The 17,473-nt window shown below is 52.7% G+C and overlaps 1 protein-coding gene across 3 annotated transcripts in view; it reads right to left on the reverse strand.

The window, feature by feature from the left end:
- Positions 1-1,102: 1,102 nt before the first annotated feature.
- The window catches only part of Prkar1b (protein kinase cAMP-dependent type I regulatory subunit beta), a 117,343-nt gene continuing 100,972 nt past the window's right edge, over positions 1,103-17,473 (reverse strand). For all 3 annotated transcript variants that reach the window (XM_003470073.4, XM_005003743.3, XM_005003742.4), the window contains exons 9-11: positions 14,573-14,694; positions 3,015-3,096; positions 1,103-2,386 (exon numbers count right to left, since the gene is read on the reverse strand). In XM_003470073.4, coding sequence (XP_003470121.1) covers positions 2,214-2,386; positions 3,015-3,096; positions 14,573-14,694 — 377 coding nt within the window. In that variant the 3' untranslated portion in view covers positions 1,103-2,213. The remainder of the gene's footprint in view (positions 2,387-3,014; positions 3,097-14,572; positions 14,695-17,473) is intronic.

The raw sequence follows: 17,473 nt of genomic DNA on the forward strand, positions 1-17,473 counted from the left end.
TCAGAAGTGGCCAGATCTCTGAGGGCTGGGCACACAGTCTGGGATGGTCATGAAGGCAGTTGCAGCATCCTGTCTCCAAATGAGAGAACCCTCAACCCAGGTTCACCTTGCTGCCCAGAGTGGCTGTGGGGTCCAGGAGGGAATTGCCCAGCCTCGGGGTGAGTCACTGTGGTCCGACTGATTCACTGATCCGGGGGAGGTGTGACTGAACTGTCCACTGTCTGGAGGCCCGGGCCAAGGTCATCATCCTGGCTGGCTCTGCGGTGGGCCCTGCCCAGTGGCTTTGCAGCCGGTGATGATCTCATTTTACCACCCAGCTTGGCTGGCTGTCACGCCCATTTACAGATGGGGAAGCTGAGGCGGAGAAGTCCAGGCTGAAGCCACACAGGACAGTGCTGGAGACAGAGCTGGGCAGGTCTGGCCAAGCCACTGTGCCTACAGTGTCCAGCAGAGAAGGACCCATGGGCACTGCCTGTGCTGAGCAGAGCATTGATCCTTTTCAGTCCCTTGGTCAGAGCATGAACTCTGGGGAACTGACTCCCAGCTGCAAGGGCATGAGGGATTCAGAGACTCCAGAGTAGGAGGACCCATGAGTTCATTAAGAGTTCCTAAAGGAATCAAGGCAGAGCGGCCCTTGGTCCCCTGGCCAGCCAGGTGCAAAGACCAGAGCAACATGGAGCCAGCCAGTGTGCACAGGTCAAGTCCCAATCTCCTCCCTTCATCTGCAGAGATCTGACCAGTGGCCCCGGCCAGCCGAGGGGTCCAAGCTGCACCCCTTTCTGATGGCCCTGAGCAAACCTCTTTCCCTGAGAGCCTTGGTTTCCCCCTCTGTCCCTTCCATGAGCAACAGTACGGCCTCCTACCTGGTCTGCAGAGTGGCCACAGGGTGGACATGGCTGGAGCAGGCATGAGGAGCCAGTGTTCTACAGGAGGAGATTTCCATCTGTGATGGTCGTGGTGATGCAGACAATGTCCCTGAGCTTTACATTTAAGAATGGCTAAAATGATAAATTTTGTGTTATGTGCATTTTACCACAATTTTTAAAAAAAGAAAGAAAGAAAACCCCTCTTCAGGAAAGATTTCAGACCAAGAGCTCCGGGCTGGGGAGTGGTTCTTCTCTGCACATTTATTAGCTCATGCACACCAGGAGCGGCTGGGGGCAGTGCACAGCCACAGAGTCCACGGGCGCAGGCGGGGTGGGCAAGCGCAGGAGCTGGTCACCGGCAGGGTGGCCTCCTTAGCCACACAAGGACAAGATGGGATGGCCCCTTGGGCTCTCAGGCTCTGTGCCATCATTGGACATGAAACACACCTAGGGGACAGGTCTGTGGATGGTTGGGCTGGGGCCAGGACTGGCTTCCCTTACATTTTCCCTCACATCCAGGGAATGGAGGCCAGGTAAGAAACACACAGTCTTCCTGGGCTGGGGTACAGGTTGACTCAGCTGTATCTATGAGGAGCACTCAAATGGGACCTTGACTCCTACAGCTTTATCCAGAATGCTCAGAAAGCCTCGCTCTCCCTGCAGATCCCCAAGAAGCCACTTGATGGAGAAGTACCCTGACCCCTGGAGAAGCACTCACCAGACATTGTAAAGTCCCAAACTTACTGGTTTCCTACCCATTCCAGTGAGGTGACTCAGGCTCTGCTAACTGTCTCAGGTGCCCCAGGTGCCCAGGTATCAGGCAGTAAGTGACCCACCCAGGGGTGGCCTTTCCAATCTCTACCCAGGAAAGCTCCTCTAACTTTCCATGCTCACATGGGCCCACAGTCCAGGTCACCATGTCAGAAGCCAGGGATCAAACCTGTGTCCCCTGGGGACCTGTGAGAAGAGGGTGGGGGGAAGGCCCTCTTTCCTCAGCCTCTATCTCCACCTCCAGCCTGAATGTCCCTTTGGGGACACTCCATTTGATGAGATCTTTCCTATAGTGGGCCTAGGCCTGGAGAATCTGACACCATAGGGACTTGAAGGGGCTGAGGTGGCTCCAAACAAGCCCCTGGGGCAAACAGGAGGGTCACTGGGGAAGGAAGCTGGCCTGTGGCCTTCTTGGTCTTGGGATATCTTCTGTTTTCTTGCTCTTTGTTTTTGAAATGCACAAGTTGATTACTTATTCCACAAAGAGTCCAGAGGGAAGGGAGTCCATGCTGGGCCACCAGCCCACCAACCACTTCTTGAGGCTCCCAGCCCAGACACATGGTGGACAGCGGTGGCTCAGACAGTGAGAGAGATGAAGCTGTTGTAGCGTTGAATGTTTCTTTTGAGGATCTCAGAGCAAGGCCCCAGCACACGCTCAAAGCGTGGCCGGTCCAGCTTGACACACTTGAGGGGTCCCCGAGCCACCACAGTGGCTGCCCGAGGCCGGTTCAGCAGTAGTGCGATCTCCCCTGGGGACGAAGAGAGCATGGTCAGGGGCTCTGTGGAATGTGGGGCTCTCAGAAACCACTTACCTCAGGCCCAATACCACCATGGGCATTGGGCAAATTTGAATTTCAAATACTGTACACAAAAATGTTTAGTGTTAAATGTGTCCAGCCAAATTTTTTTTTTTTTTTGTCTTTTTCTTTTTTATCGGTACCGGGGATCGAACTCATGACTGCCTGCTTGCAAGGCAGGTGCTTATGCGGCTGAGCTAAATCGCTAGTCCCTCCAGCAAAATATTTGATATATATTTATACAAATTACCAAAGCATTCATTAAGCAAGGCATTGTCCTGCAGCCACTGGAGCAGAAGGAACCAGCCCAGGTGTGCTCGGGACACTACCCCTTCAGAACACAGGAATGCTGGCAGTGGGTGACCCCTGTATCTCTCCGTCCTAAGCCTGGCCCTCCACAAGGTCATGTCCTCTCAGCAGCCACACAGGGGACCAGCTGATCCTGGGGCCCCAGGCCCTGGACCTGCTTCACTTAACAGTTCAGCACAATCCCCTGGGGCACACCCACCCCAAGGTCTCAGCAAGCCTCTATGCAACTTCTCATCCAACACCCCAAAAAAAGAGAAGGACCCCAACTCACCAAAGTAGTCAGATGGCCCCAGTCGGCCCACCTCCACGTACTCCTCATTGGGGGACCGGCGCTGGAGGACCGAGGCAGTACCCTGAGGGAAGAAGAGAGTGGACATCACCTGTGGGGGCTCATACTTAGGTCAGTTGCAGGGGATCACCCCTGCTTGGCTCCTTTCTCCTGTGTAACTCTGACACCACTCCTCTTGCCCCCACCCATGCCTCTTCCTGAACACTGGACACCGATCTGATTGCCACAAGGTCTAAGTGCCTGCCCAGAGACCAGGCTTACTCCTGTTTCCATGGAGACACATGACTGCCCCTCCCCCCAAGCAATAATCCTAAGGTACCCCATTTTTCCTTCCCTTCCTGAGGTGCTTGGTGAACCCCCGGATGGTCCCCTGGAGCAGTGCTGGGTGGGGGTGGTCTCTTAAAGCTGACCTTGGATGGAACTCAAGGACAGAGCACTGCGGGCAGGGAGGACATGGTCTCAGGGTCATATACCTGCCAACATGGCCCCTCCTCACCCTAGAACAGGGCAGTGGGGTCTGCAGACATCACCAGTTCAATGATTAACGCAGAGGCTGTGGGCAGAATGCCACAGGCCCCACAGGAGGCAGCACACATCACAGGCTTGGTGAGGGCAGCAAGAGTGGCAGGACAGCCAAGTCGCCCAGCCTCCATGTGCCCTTTGGCTGGGCTGGGAGTAAGGTCTATCCTGGAATCTGGCCTGAGCTCTGGCTGCAGACCCACCTGGCTGCTGGTCACTTTGGAAAGCCTTTTATGCCAGCAGAGTTTCCCCCTCCATGGCCCATAGGGTTCTGGGGATAGTTCAGAGGGGTTTCCAGCCAGCAGGGTGACTCATGCCCAAAATATTACCACCCTGAGAACCTGACACCAGAGGATGGCAAGTTTGAGTCCAGTCTGGGCAACTTAGTAGCTTAGGCAGATCGTGTCTCAAAATAAAAAAATTTGAAAAGGGCTGAGGATATAGCTCAAAGTGAAGGGCCCAGATTCAACTCCCAGTACCACCAAAAAGAAAAAATAAGCTTTCTATGCTACCCTATGGGAGCAGTGGTTTTTAACACTAGGCCTGGCCAATAGCATGGCCAGCCCAGCGAGGGCTATTTGGATCACTCTCTGAGCCTCACACATTCTGACCTGCCATGCATCATGCTCTATAGTTGAGAAGGCGGGCTCCTGCCGCCGGCCTTCTGGTCCCCAGGGCCACCTCTCCACCTGGACATTCCAGCTGCTGGGGCTCTCTGAGTGAGCTGGCATGAACAGCATCTCATTTCAAGGTGGGCTTGCTCACCCCAGCTCACCCCACCCAGCTGGCTGGCTTAATGAGTAACTCCCACCCCTCCACGGTCTGGGAGAGATGGGTCATGGCCCATGGTGCCCACTGTGCCTGGAATCCCCAGGCACCCATTGGCAGCCCCAGCAGGCTGGATTCCCCCCTCCTCCGGCCCCTCCGAACGGGGGCCACTGAGCTCTGGGCCTCTGCGTGTTTATGAATCCAGCTGATGGATGGAGGGTGACATGTAAACATCAGACCACCCCACAGAGCGCCCACCATGAAGGCAGGGAGGCAGGGAGCACGCCCTCACCCCAGCCCTCAGCACGAATCTGCCTGCTCCAGCCAGTCTGGCCCTGGCTGGCCAGGTGCAGGGCACAGGGTGGGCTCTTGGTTGTACAGGGGCAACCTCAGCCTACTCCTCCCATGTCTGGACTGCAGGTGGCAACAGTTGGGGTTTCTGCTCCAGAACTGAATGCCTTAAGCCACGGAGAAATTATTTGGGCCAGGGGTAAATCAGGCCCTGGGCACAAGGACAGCTAATCTTGAGATCCCATGGCTCTGGCCCAGTTGTCTTCCGCACTCATTCTTCCTGCTTCATATGCAAGTCTGTACCTTTCCCAGCATTTTTAACAATTTTCTGAGTTACAGTTGGGATTTCTTCCCAGGAACCAGAAGCTTCTGGTTTATAGAATCATTCGATAAAACAACAACTGAGAACAATGGCTTTTAAACCCAGACACAGAACGCCAAATTTGAGAATGCTAAAAGTTAATAAAGGCAGGGGAAGACAGGCAGGAAGGCTTGAGGGTTGGCCAACACAGCAGCAGGCTCCTTCCTGCACTGGAGCCTTGGCAAGAAGCTGCCAGAGTTCCAGGAATCACTACATGCTATCCCAGTACCATCAGCAGGAAGAAAGCCCACTTTTTCCCTCTATTCAATGTGAAAGCCTTCCAGGAGCTCCTAGAAATGTCATCACCATAGCAGACCTTTTACTCATCCTGACAAGTTGCTAAAAGAGGAGATGGGACCAAAAAGATTGGCCTTAGCCCTCAGGCTGCTGGGGATGAAGAGGGCAGGGATTCTAAAGGACAGGAAGAGGAAAGGGTGGGCTTGGACACACCACCACTGGGTGAGCTGTGCTGACTGTTCACCTGTGTAGTCACTGTCCTGTCACTGATCTCATGGCCTGACACAGCCCCAGCTGCCATAGGCTTGAGACAAGGCCAGCCTGTCCCTGATACACCAAGCTCAGCGATAGCTACATCCATCACAGTCCCTCCCACCCACGGCCCCTCTTCAGGAGATACAGCTCACCTAGCACTGTCCTCATTCCCACATGGCCCAGCAGGTTCCTGGCCTCCTCTCCCATCCCTCAGCTGCAGGAACCCTGGCTCTTGGCAGGGTCTGAGCACCGGGTGCTGCCAGTCTCCAACACCCTGTGGCTTCTGTGGGGCCAGCAGCCCACCCTGTAGCTTTTGTGGGGCTGTGAGACTGTGGCGACACACCCCACAAGAGTCAGGTGCCGACCCTCCCACCCTCCTTTGGCCTACTCCAAAGGAGCCGCACCTAGAGTTCCTGGGGGTGGGGGATGTGCCATCTGCCTGGGGTGAGGGAGGTCATTGCAAGACACATGAACTGCCCTGGTCTGTGCAAATCTCCAGCCTTGAGTGGACTGATGGCATCTACTCAGCTGGCCCCTTCACCTCTAGAGTGACCACCACACCCATCAGCACCCTCCACTACCCCATCTGGTCTGTGAGCCTGGGATGGTCACGAAACCTCCCAAGCAAGGTCCGTGGGTAGGCATAAAGCTTCACAGAGTGAGAACTGAGCAAAGGAAGCAACAAAGAACACAGTAGACATCCCTGAAACCCTGGCCCCCCTGCAGCTGGCAGTGTGGCTTGGGACAGAACTGGACTGCAATGGCAGCTGTAGCCAGTGATCAGACCAGAGCTATTAGGGAGCTAGGCCCCTGCTTTGGGGCCACTGCTCCAGGAAGAGACATTGCCATGGGCATGACGGCTGCCTGGCCTCAGCCCATTCCCAGATGTTGGCCTTGAATGTTTGTCCCTTTCATTTGCTCCACTAGACCTACTGAGCAGCAACCATGTGTCAGTCACAGCTGTTGGGCTGGGAACATGGCAGACACATCCCTGTCCTCTTGAGGTCAACCACAGCAGGGAAGAAGATCAGAAAGCCATAGGCTCAGACACCATCAGTACATAGGAAGTAAATCAGGAGGACAAGAGGAGCCAGAGGGAATGGGGGAGCCTCCCAGCCAGTAAGGGGAGCTGTAGAGAGGATGGGGCAGGAAAGGGGAGGGAACAAGGTTTCCAGAGGGGACAGAGAGAATGGCAGGGTTTGTTTGTGGTGAGCTGTGGCCTGGAGGCCAGCCGAGGCCAACATAGAGCCCAAGCTCAGCAGCACCTGGACATAATCGAGGTCACTGAGAAAGCATGGGGACCTGGGGCCATTCCCAAAGGGCTGTAACGTTGGCAGGCAGCATGATCTCAGGACCATGGGAGCAGCTGGACAGACACACAGGCTGAGTCCACCCAAGTGAAGCCCTAGAACAGGAAAACTATGTGCGGTTTTCAAGAAATGTATGTTAAAAGAAACCTGTGTCTCTACCATTCATGGAAACAGGTTTCACTCCCCCTCAGAGCAAAGGAAAGGCATAAATGTGATGGGGCTGGTGCTGGAAGGGGCTGACAACACACTAGGAGCTGGAGCCTGCTATCCCCCAGCTGTCTGCACCATAGTCAGAGGCTGAGCACAGGCCTAGCTCCCCAACAGCCTTGGCCTTATCCATGAGAGGGCCAAGCGACCCAGTGGACAGCATCATGGGGCAGAAACCACAAGAGAGGACAGGGAGGTGAGTGGACACCAGAGCTCAGGGTCACAGTACTCAGCAGATTCTCACCTTTAACAAAACTCCTTAAAACCTGGAAAATTTAGGCTCACTCTAACACTGTCACGTTTCATGCCTGTGTAGTTAAGCCAAAGCTAAATCCAATGACGGAGTGTACTCGCGAGCATGCACGTACACACGCATGCATGCATGTGCAAGTATGCATACATATACACACACATGCACCCACACAGAGCACTAAACCCACCTGGGGCCTACAGGACACCTTCTAGAAGCTCTGGTTTCTACTTTCTTTTTCTCTCTTTCCCTTTTCTTTTCTTTCTCTCCCCTTCTTTCCTTCCCCCCCCCCCCCCGCCCCGTACTGGGGATGGAACCCAGGGCCTTCACACTGAGCTACATTCCCAGCTATTTTTCTATTTTTGCATTTTGAGATAGGGTGTCATTAAGTCATTAAGTTGCCCAGGCTCGGTTTGAACTTGCAATCTTCCTGCCTCAGCCTCCCAAAGTACAGGGATTACAGGTGTGTGCTATCACTGCCAGCTACTTTCTGAAGTTTTGTTTGTTTTGGTCTTTTTGAGACAGTGTCTCGCTATGCAGTTCAGCTGGCCTTGAGCTCACTTCTTTGTAGCCCAAGCTGGTCTCAAACTCACAACGATTCTCCTGCCTCAGCCTCCTGACTGCTAGGATTACAGGTGTGTGCCACTTTGTGTGGCTTACTTTTTGAAGTTTTTAAGAATGAATCACCATACCTAACACTTTTGGCCACATGGAAGGCAATTTCCATCCCAGTTCCATGAAAATCTGTTTTCTGCCCTTCTGAGTGCTTTCTCAGTGCACACAGTGGCTTCTCGCTGGCTCATTTGAGGAGTTTGGATTTCTGGTCATAAAGGTGCCCTGCTCAGCCCCTCTGGGCCTGACAGCCTGAGACGAGAGGCAGGCACATCACACACCTTGGCTGCAAACTGTCCTTGCAATGACGAGAAGATACACTTGGCTGGTGAGCATGGAGGTCAGCTTCATGCCAACGTTTAATGGATTGTCCGTGAGGTTGGGGCCCTGGCACAGGCACGGCTCAGCAGCTTCCGTGGGAAACAAGACATTAGCAGGGAATCTGGCGCCAGGACTCCAAGGAAGGGACAGGTGCCAACACCACCCTGCCAGCCCCCTGCCTGGGGACCAGACACAGAGGGGGTCCAGGCCCCGCGTGGACAGATCCTTCCTCCTGTAGATGGCGCCTTTGCTTCGGGGCTACCTGGTGTGGGCACCATCAAACAGGTGGACAGATAGTGGCCGTGGAAGCTCTGTGGGTGCCCGGAGAGAGAGGGCAGCTGGTGTTCAGGATCAGCAAGAGGAAAAAGGCAGAGTGAGAGGCCCTGGCGCCCCTGCCAGCCACAACCAGCCCTGCTTCCTACTCCCTTCCAGTTCTTCCCATGCTGGGGTCCAGGCCATGCCCAAGAAGACGGGGCGGGGAGCAGCATGCTCCACTCTGGGAGTCAGAGTTATGGATGAGCCCTGGTCTGTGAATCAGAAACTCCAGAGGTCAGGTTCATAACCCAGCAGATGTCTGCCTCTGCAGGATCAGGATGAGGGGCCCGGATTACTCACAGACATGCCCCACCAGGGCAAAGCCTATGTGACCAGGGTGCCTTTTATTACCATGTGACCAGGGTGCCTTTGGCCAGCCCTGGCCCCAGGCGCACAGCTGTGGGTGCAGAGGTTGGAGCCCCAGCAGACAGACTTATCGAGAACTGCGCATCTGTTAGGGTTTTCCCGGCCAAAACATCCGTGTTCATGGCAACGGTCTGCACGGTGCTTAACTCTCCTCCCTGTGGTGCCAGGAGTCTCGGCTGGGGTAATCCAGGACCTTGGAATCCAGCAGACACATTCCACATCTGTCTCAGCACGGATGCCTGCATGGCGGAGCGGGGATGGGTGGGAAACAGGACCCGAGGTCTGAAATGGGAGCCCGGCCGTGGGGCCGCCAGGATCTCTGCAGGGTAAAGGGGATGAGAAACACAAGGCTTCTCAAACTTGTTTTGGGGCAGCAGTGCCACGCTTTTAAAAATGCTTCTTGCATTAACAAAAAAGCAAGGAGGATACTATCATGGCAAAGGCACAGTCACAGAGCCACGAACGGTTCTGGGGAGCATCTCTTCCTCCTGTCTCTGACCACAGTAGAATTTTACTTATGTACCTTTTTCCCCCAGTATTAGGGATGAAACTCAGGGCCTTTACACTAAGCTATATCTCTAGTCCTTTTTATTTTGAGACAGGGTCTCATTAAGTTCCTCGGGCAGGACTTAAAACTTGGGATCCCCTTGCCTCAGCCTCCCATAGTGTTGAGATTTTAGGCTGCACCACGACATCACCTTTCAAACTCCCTGCCAAGAGGCCAAGCACCATACTGGAGCCTCCAGCTTCTGTAGGTGTTGTCATTCATACACTGCTCTTCCTGTCCCTACCTTCTCCACCCTGCAAAACTTCTATCTCTTCAATACCCAATGCCCCTGCCCAAATACATCTCTCCAGTTATTAGTTGAATGACCCAAGGGTCAGCAGACGCTGAGCTCTGCTGCTTCCTTAGCTCCTGCCCACCTCTCTGCTAAGCTGCAAATTCTCTGGCCCCTTCTCCTGTTCATTATCCATGCAGGATTCCTGGCAAAGTAACATCTTGGGAAGGTAGTCCCTCAGTAGCTGCCAAACCACCCAGAATAAGACTAGATCTGGTGAGTTCTCCACCAAACCCCAGGACCCTAGATGCCCCCTGGTCAACTTGCCCAGATAGCTCCCACTTCTTCCTATGTCCCGTCCCTCCCTGAGGCCCTTGAGCCTCCCAGCTGCCCTGTGTGCATGACACCCTTCCCACTCTGCCCGCATCTTGCTCCCCCAGGACACTGTGACTGTGGGATCTGATAGCACTGGAGTTGATGATGGAGGGTTTGAAGCAAAGACCCTGAGGCTCCTGTGGCCACAAAACCTCCAGCAGCAGCCCCCAGACAGGGCAGTACTGGTCACAGGGGAGGGACAGCAATAACACTGACTATGAGTGAAGCAACAATGAACTGTGATGCTCTAGAGGCACAGAGATGAGCGTGTTGTGAGCTCAGGACAGCCCAAGCTGAGGCAGGAAGGACCCTGATTTGACTGAAGCAAGAAGGACCCTGAACAGCACAGGTCCCCAGCAGGAACCTGAAAAGTAACATGGGCTGTAACATGTGTTGTTTTGACATTAGTTCAAAATTGTGGACATTCATAAAATTAATTTGCTAAGCAAGGAGATAAGTCCAACCTGACATTCCCATGGCAACATCTCCCAGGCCACTTGCAGGGAGTGGGCTGGTCAGTCTTAGCCTCAGGATTTGAAGATTTTACAGGGAACTTGCTCTCAGGGTCCAGCTGCCTCCAGGCTATGCTGAGGTCTCCAGCAGGGGGCTTATGCAGCCCAAATCGAAGAATGTGCAGCTGGAAGCCATGTGCCCCGTCCTGCTCAGCTTTCCTGGAGAGCACCGTCTGCAGACGTGAATCCCGATGAGGTCACGGAACAGCCGGGCAGCCCGCGCCTCTCTCCAGGACCTGGCACGCAGCACACGCAAGCCATGTCTCCCTGCCAGGCCCGTGCGTCCTCCCAGGAGGCCAGCCAAGCTTACAATCTGCCAGCTGGGGACGGCTTTATAGTCCCACCGCCCAGGAGAGGAGGGCAGTCCAGCCCCAGGCCGTAGGGGAGGGCTGGCACAAGAGGGCGGCAAGCTCAGCAGCAGTCTGCAGCAGGCAAGCACTGTGCCTTCGCGGCTGCAGTTCCAACACCACTTGGCCGTGGGAGCAACATTCTGCTTCTGTCTGCTGAGCATGTTTCCCAAGAGCATCAGGTGTCTAAGGGGCTGGAGTTCCACGGCCCAGACAGCTGTTGTGAGCAGAGCTTGGACATCATGAGCCTCCTCCTCCTGGTGGGCCACCCCTGAAGGAGACCTGCCATGTCACCTAACTGGGGTTCTGCTGCCTGTCCCGCCTTCCCCATGGCCTCCAACACACTGGGTTTATATAGTTTGGCTTCCAGGAGCTGGAAGTGACTGTTGGATCTGCCCACATGAGGAAATCCACGAGAGAAAGGAGCAGGCCTTCCAGCAGAATGGGAACAAGGCATCCTCAGGCCACCATGGCCAAGCCCAGCTCTCCTCTCATGTCCACCTGGCAGGCAACTGAGGGAACAGATGAGACTACAGCAGAAGACAGGTGGCTCGGCAGGTGGGCAGGTGGGCGGGGAGCTCTGCCCAAGGATGAGAGATTGCTCAGAAGGATGTCTATGACCTAAAAGAGCCTGCTTCAGCAAACCCATCCCAGGAAATGTCCCATCTGCCAGACAGAGTAGACACTGCTGCTCATCAGTATGAGCCAAGGAGTCTTCTCTGTGTTGCTTGGTGAAGGCAGAAATGGGAGCTGTGAAGGCTGGGAAAACATCCTCATGAGGAAGCAGGGCAGGTGTGCCCTTGGACAGCCCTATAGCCAAAAGCAATAAGACACCATGAACTTCCCTTAAGTCTCGACCTAGTCCTTGGTATTCCTGATGCCTGGGGTCCGTACTGACTTTAGGCTACCTGGTCAGTCTCAGAGGAGAGAAGTTCTTATTGTCCAGAAACCACTTTAGATGCTTTTTACAAGGCTGTGAAAACAATGCCTCCCATGGGCCAGGTCTTGATCCAGAGGCATAGATGACAAGCTGCTCATTGATCTAGCCCCAAACCACTGCTTCCTCAGTGCCCCCCATCCAGGGGCCTGTTTCTGATGACCATAAGGCAGGGACAGACCTAAGCATCCATTGCCATGCTGGGATGCCTTTCTATGCAGCCAAAGTATCAAGTCCTTTGAGGGGCTGGTCCCAGCCCACATCAACATCTTCCCTTGTGCTAAACCTTGCACTGGACTGGAGGAGCTGTGGTCAACAGAAATGACAGCCAACTATTGCAGTACTAGAATGATTCATTCCCATTCTCAAGCCCATTCTGATACGGTGGTAATTATACCTGTAATCCCAACTACATGCAAGGTTGAGGCAGGAGGATTGTAACTTACAGGCCAGTTTGGGCAACTTAGACAGGCCTTATCTTCAAAAAAAATTATTTTTTAAAAGTGTAGGGGTGTGGTTTAGTGGTAGAGCACCTGCCCTACCATGTACAAAGCCCTACATTCAATCCTCAGTATAAATTATATTATTATTACAAATGAATGAATGAATGAATGAATGCCTACAAGCAAAACAGATGGGTGGGGGCCATGGCAAACTGCTGGCACCTTCTAGAAGCACCTTCCACTCAGTTCAACTGGTTGTAGCTAGAGAGGAGCAAGACCAGTGTAGCCAAATAACAGAATCTAAAGAAATATAGGAGACCTACAGTAGATTTTTATGTAAAATCTCCTGATGTTAAAGTATCAACAACTAACTCAAACAGTTAAAAAATAAAAAGTACTGTGCAAGCTGATCCATATTCCTCTCTGGGCCAGGACATAAACCTGCCTGAAATATTTGCAGTTCTGTCCACCTCCATGCTCACCATGCAGAGGGGCCAACAGGACTGCTTCTTTCATCCAGGCAAGGACAGTGATTAAAACTGAGGAGAGACAGGGCCCCTCAGCACACACAGTACCCCAGAGCCACAATCTGTCCTGACCCCAAAGCCACAGCTGCTTCAGGTGGTAGTCTGGACTTGGATTTCAGGCAAGCACTCTGAGTCAGCCATGGACACTGGCCATGGGCTACAGAGGATGGAACCATGTTGAGGGACATCCCAGGGTACAGCTGCTGGACCCCAAGCACCAGGTTTTACAAGACCATGGAGGTAGGACACGCTTCTCATGACCCAGCCCAGATGACACCCTTCCATCACATCTCATTAATCCATCCCAGGCCCAAGGAAGGGGACTTGATTCTACTTTTCCATGGGAAACACCAGCAGGAGCCATGTCCATCTTCAGTGTTTTGAGTTTTGGGGAGACTCGAAGGCTGGAGGAGTCTCCTCACTCCAGTTAAGCACCAACTTCATTTCCAGACTGGAGGACGTTAGCCCCTAGACATCCAGATTAGTGCCCCACTCAAGCTATGTTCACCATTACATGTGAGAAACCCAAGAATACAGAGGACTTAGCCAGCTTTGGGGATGGGAGGCAACCTCGGGGCCAGAGGCCTGTAGGAGGCCAACACCCGTATCACCACCCACAGCTCACGCAGGGCTCAGTGGAGGCTCTACACAGTCTTCAGTGGGGACACTGCCTGGTCCTCTGGGCCTCACAAGGTCCAAGGAGAGCAAACAACTTTCTGCAGGGTCATTGTTGACATGGCCATGGTTACCCCTGGGTCTCCTCCACACTGGCAGGAGGAGACAGAAGCCCTGGGACTGCCATCCAGACCCTTTGAAATAAACCAGGGAGAAGCCCCATATGCAGTCACCTCTCATGCTCCTTGGGGCCATTACAGCCTGGCTGCCACCTGCATAACCCTCTGGGTGCAGGGTACAGAGAGACATCTGCTCACTCCCTGTCACCTGTGCAACCAGAGGCTGTCCTCAATGCCACCAGAGCCATAATTTCCTCTGCTTGTGGTTTCACTCTTTCCTCCTCTTTTCTTTTTAAAGAAATGTTACAGCCAAATGAGTCTCCCATCCTAAGGAACTGAGGACGGTGGGAGAGTGACTGCAGCTGTTCAGTTGCCAGGTTCCTTCCCTGTCCCCGCAACATCTGGCACCCATCTCAGACATGCTCAAGGTGGCCATCACAGGAGGCAGCTGCACATGTCCCAAGAACTTTGGACAATGGTGAGAATGACCCCTGAATTTCAGGTGGAAAAGTCCTCCGCCACCTTTCTTCCTGAGGTCACTGTCAATTCATGTGCAGATGAGGTGCACCATAAATGCATGAAGACACCCTTCACCCCAGGGAACACAGGGAAACTGAGCTCACAGTACAGACCCCAGCCAGTTCCGGAGTCTGCATCACTCTGCTCGCTTTGCTCCAGCCTATCTCATTACACTCTGTATGTGTGTGCATGTGTGTGAGTGGTCACATATATAGACCTGTGTGTCCACCACCATTATCAAGAACAGACCTTTTGTGGCTGGGGATTTAGCTCAGCAGCACAAATGTCTGCCTGGTAAAAGCCAGGTTGTAAGTTTAATCTCCAGTACCAAAAAAAAAAAAAAAAAAAAGACCTTTTCAACCTCAATAAGAGTGGGCACAGCAATGACAGGCACAAGAGCCATCATTCCCTGTGCCTTGCATGGACATTCATGTGGGGTCACAGCAGGTGAGATTGAGCTGTTGCCAAAGAGGAGCAGGGAGGAGCCACACATACCCAAAGAGCATTCATACCAGGCCCTGCAATCTGGGGACTGTGGACCTGCAGAGGACTCACCTCTGTGATGATGTAGAAGTCATCCCCGGGCTCCCCTTGAACCACAATTTTCTCTCCATCTTCAAACTGCACGGGCTCCAGGGCATCAGCCACGGTCAGCCGTTCCCACTTCTCCAGGGACTCTGTGGGGAGCAAGGAGTCAACTGGGTTCCACGCTTCAGGAAAATACAGTCAACCAAGGGGCACCTCAGGCAATGAAGGCGGAAAACAGCAAAGCTGCGGAGAGCTGGCACCATCACTTCTGTGCCAGTCGTGGTTGGACGGAGCCAGGCTAAGCAGGTGGCTAAGTGCAAACACCCGTCACAGATCACCTTCTAAACAGGAGGCGCTGAAAACTGAGTCGAAGCTAACCAGTACGAAAATACTTTTATTTATCTCCAGAAGAATAGAACTGCCTGTAATTCTATAGAGAAAGGGGCCACAGCTGCTCTCCAGCTACTGTGTGGTTAGGAATAAGCCACAGTGGCTGAAGCAAGTACCTACCCAAAGCAGCTCCTTCCAGTGGGGACTGATGGAGATGGAGGCACTGCCATGATAATGGCATGAAAGGGGACAACTCCTTCTACTTATTTTAGACTAAAATGCTTAATTCTGATGCCAAGTTTCAAATGCTTGCAAAGCATCTTTCCACTCTTCTCACACCTCCCCTTCCCTGTCATTACCCTCACAGAGGAAGAAAAAAATAATAATGTAGGAGTTTCATGAGAGAATGGTGATCACCTGATCAACTTTTTTTTTCACAAAATAACTCTATGTGGCATATATTTAGATGCTACCTAAGTAGGTCAGCTGCTAAAAAATTTATAACAGCATTTATTTTAGATCTAGGTTAGCAGGGGATTTCTCTGCCTGCAACCTCCTGCCAATGCCACATATCCCAAAGGACGCTTCCCACTAACCGCAGGGTCATAGCAATTCTACTGTACTATATGCAGAATGAAGTTGCTTCAATCATGATTGTATGAGCAGCTTTCTTAGAAAGGTCTTTGGACAGAAGCTGCTCAAGGTACCAGTCTGGTGGCATAGGCCTGTCATCCCAGCTCCCTGGGTGGCAAAAGCAGGATTGTAAGTTTGAGGCCAGCCTGGGTAACTTAGCAAGCTTAACTCAAAATTTTAAAAAGCTAGGGGCTAGGGGCTGGGGATTTAGCTCAGCGCATAAGCGCCTGCCTTGCAAGCAGGCAGTCATGAGTTCGATCCCCGGTACCGGAAAAAAAGGAAAAAGACCAAAAAATTAAAAAAAAAAAAAAAAAAAAAAAGCTAGGGGTGTAGCTCTATGGTACAGTGCTTGCCTAGCATGTGTGAAGCCCTGGGTTCCATCACTAGTTCTACAACAACAACAACAACAACAACAACAAAAACAGTAGTTGCTTGGTTATTCAGAGCCTGGGGTTTTGCATGTATACACAGGTCAGCACACGAACAGAATGCAGTCATTCTGGAACAAAATTATATTTGTGTTCAGAGGGAAGGGGTGCACAAGTGGCCTGGTCTGTTAACACGGGGTGCTTGGATAATCCACTTCTTCATGAGGACCAGATTTATCTGATTTTTAGAAGTCAGTTTGTAGTTGGGAGATTCACCTCCACACATTTGGTTAGCTGAATTTTGTTCCCATGACATTTGAAATCTGCAACATTATAAGGTCTGAAAATCAAGATCCGAAGTAGCTTTATCTCATAAATCATGGGTGTAAACTGGTAGAAGAAGCTATAAAGGAGATGGCAACTTTTCAATGTCTCAGACTGTCAAAGCAATTCATAAAACACAAAGCATTTTTTTAACTTTCAGTTTACAATCCTGTACCTCCGGATATAGGACACTAGCAGTGGACTCTAGCAGGAGAATGCTGTGACCTAGCTGCACTGAGTTCTGCCTTTACGGCACCTACCCCAAAAGGCTCGGGTTCCAACACATGACAGAACCTGTGTGAAAAACCTATGCACAGAAGGACAGCACGTGGATATCAGTGCCCCCAGCGTGAGGCCGCAGAGACCCACAGTGTGGACCTGATGGGGAACTCAGGGCTCTCACTTCCTGTGCAGCTGTGTGGGGCCGAGGAGGAAGCAGAATCGCAGCACAGAGTGAGCAAGAATGGCCCACGCCCCGCAGCTTCACTCAAGGGCCTCCCGAGCCTATCACACAGTCCCAAGACTTTGTGGAGGACTTTGTGCAGCTTGTGGTGACAGGGAGAAGGAATTAAGAGTTCTGTTGCTATTCCCCCAGGAGGGTTGTGGAGAAGTGAGCCACACTTGACGGCTTTGCATCAATCGCAGGGCAACAAAACAGCAAACAGAAGCCAGGCAGGGCCGTGACTCTAATGAAGGCCTAAGGTGTTCGGAGGAGAAAACCAGCTCCCGCCAAGCCACAGGTCCCAACAAGCTGAGGTCCTGGGGTGGTCAGCAGCAGCCTCCCCAGGGGAAGCAGAAGAGGCCACACTGAAAGAATGGAGCGGCAGGTTGACAGCTGTCTTCGGACCTGCTGGGCATGGGTGACCCCACACGTACCCTGGATCTGGGGCGAGGAGACTAGAAGGTAAAGCTGGGAAAAATTCCAGCTTCGGGGTTTGGCATAGGAATAAAATGTCCCTCATTCAGGAGCCAACTTAGGAGGCAGGGAGGACGGCTTCTGTTCAGGGTGAGGACACCGGCGGAGCCAGATGTGGGGATGTTGCACAAGACTGAGTGTGTGCGCCCCTCTGGACCACACTTCTAAAGTGGCCAAATGGTCTGTTTTATGTTATGACTGTTATGAAAGGATTCAAAGAGGGTGCAGGCTCAGGGCAAGTCTTCCCCAAAAGTGGGTAGGCACTGTCACATCATACACACACACACACACACACACACACACACACACACACACACACACACGTGCACGCCAGTGAACCTTACTATTCACGTACTC

Source organism: Cavia porcellus, unplaced genomic scaffold (assembly GCF_034190915.1).
Source record: "Cavia porcellus strain 051 isolate PalLab524CR breed Dunkin Hartley unplaced genomic scaffold, mCavPor4.1 scaffold_23, whole genome shotgun sequence".
NCBI classification, from domain to species: domain Eukaryota; kingdom Metazoa; phylum Chordata; class Mammalia; order Rodentia; family Caviidae; genus Cavia; species Cavia porcellus.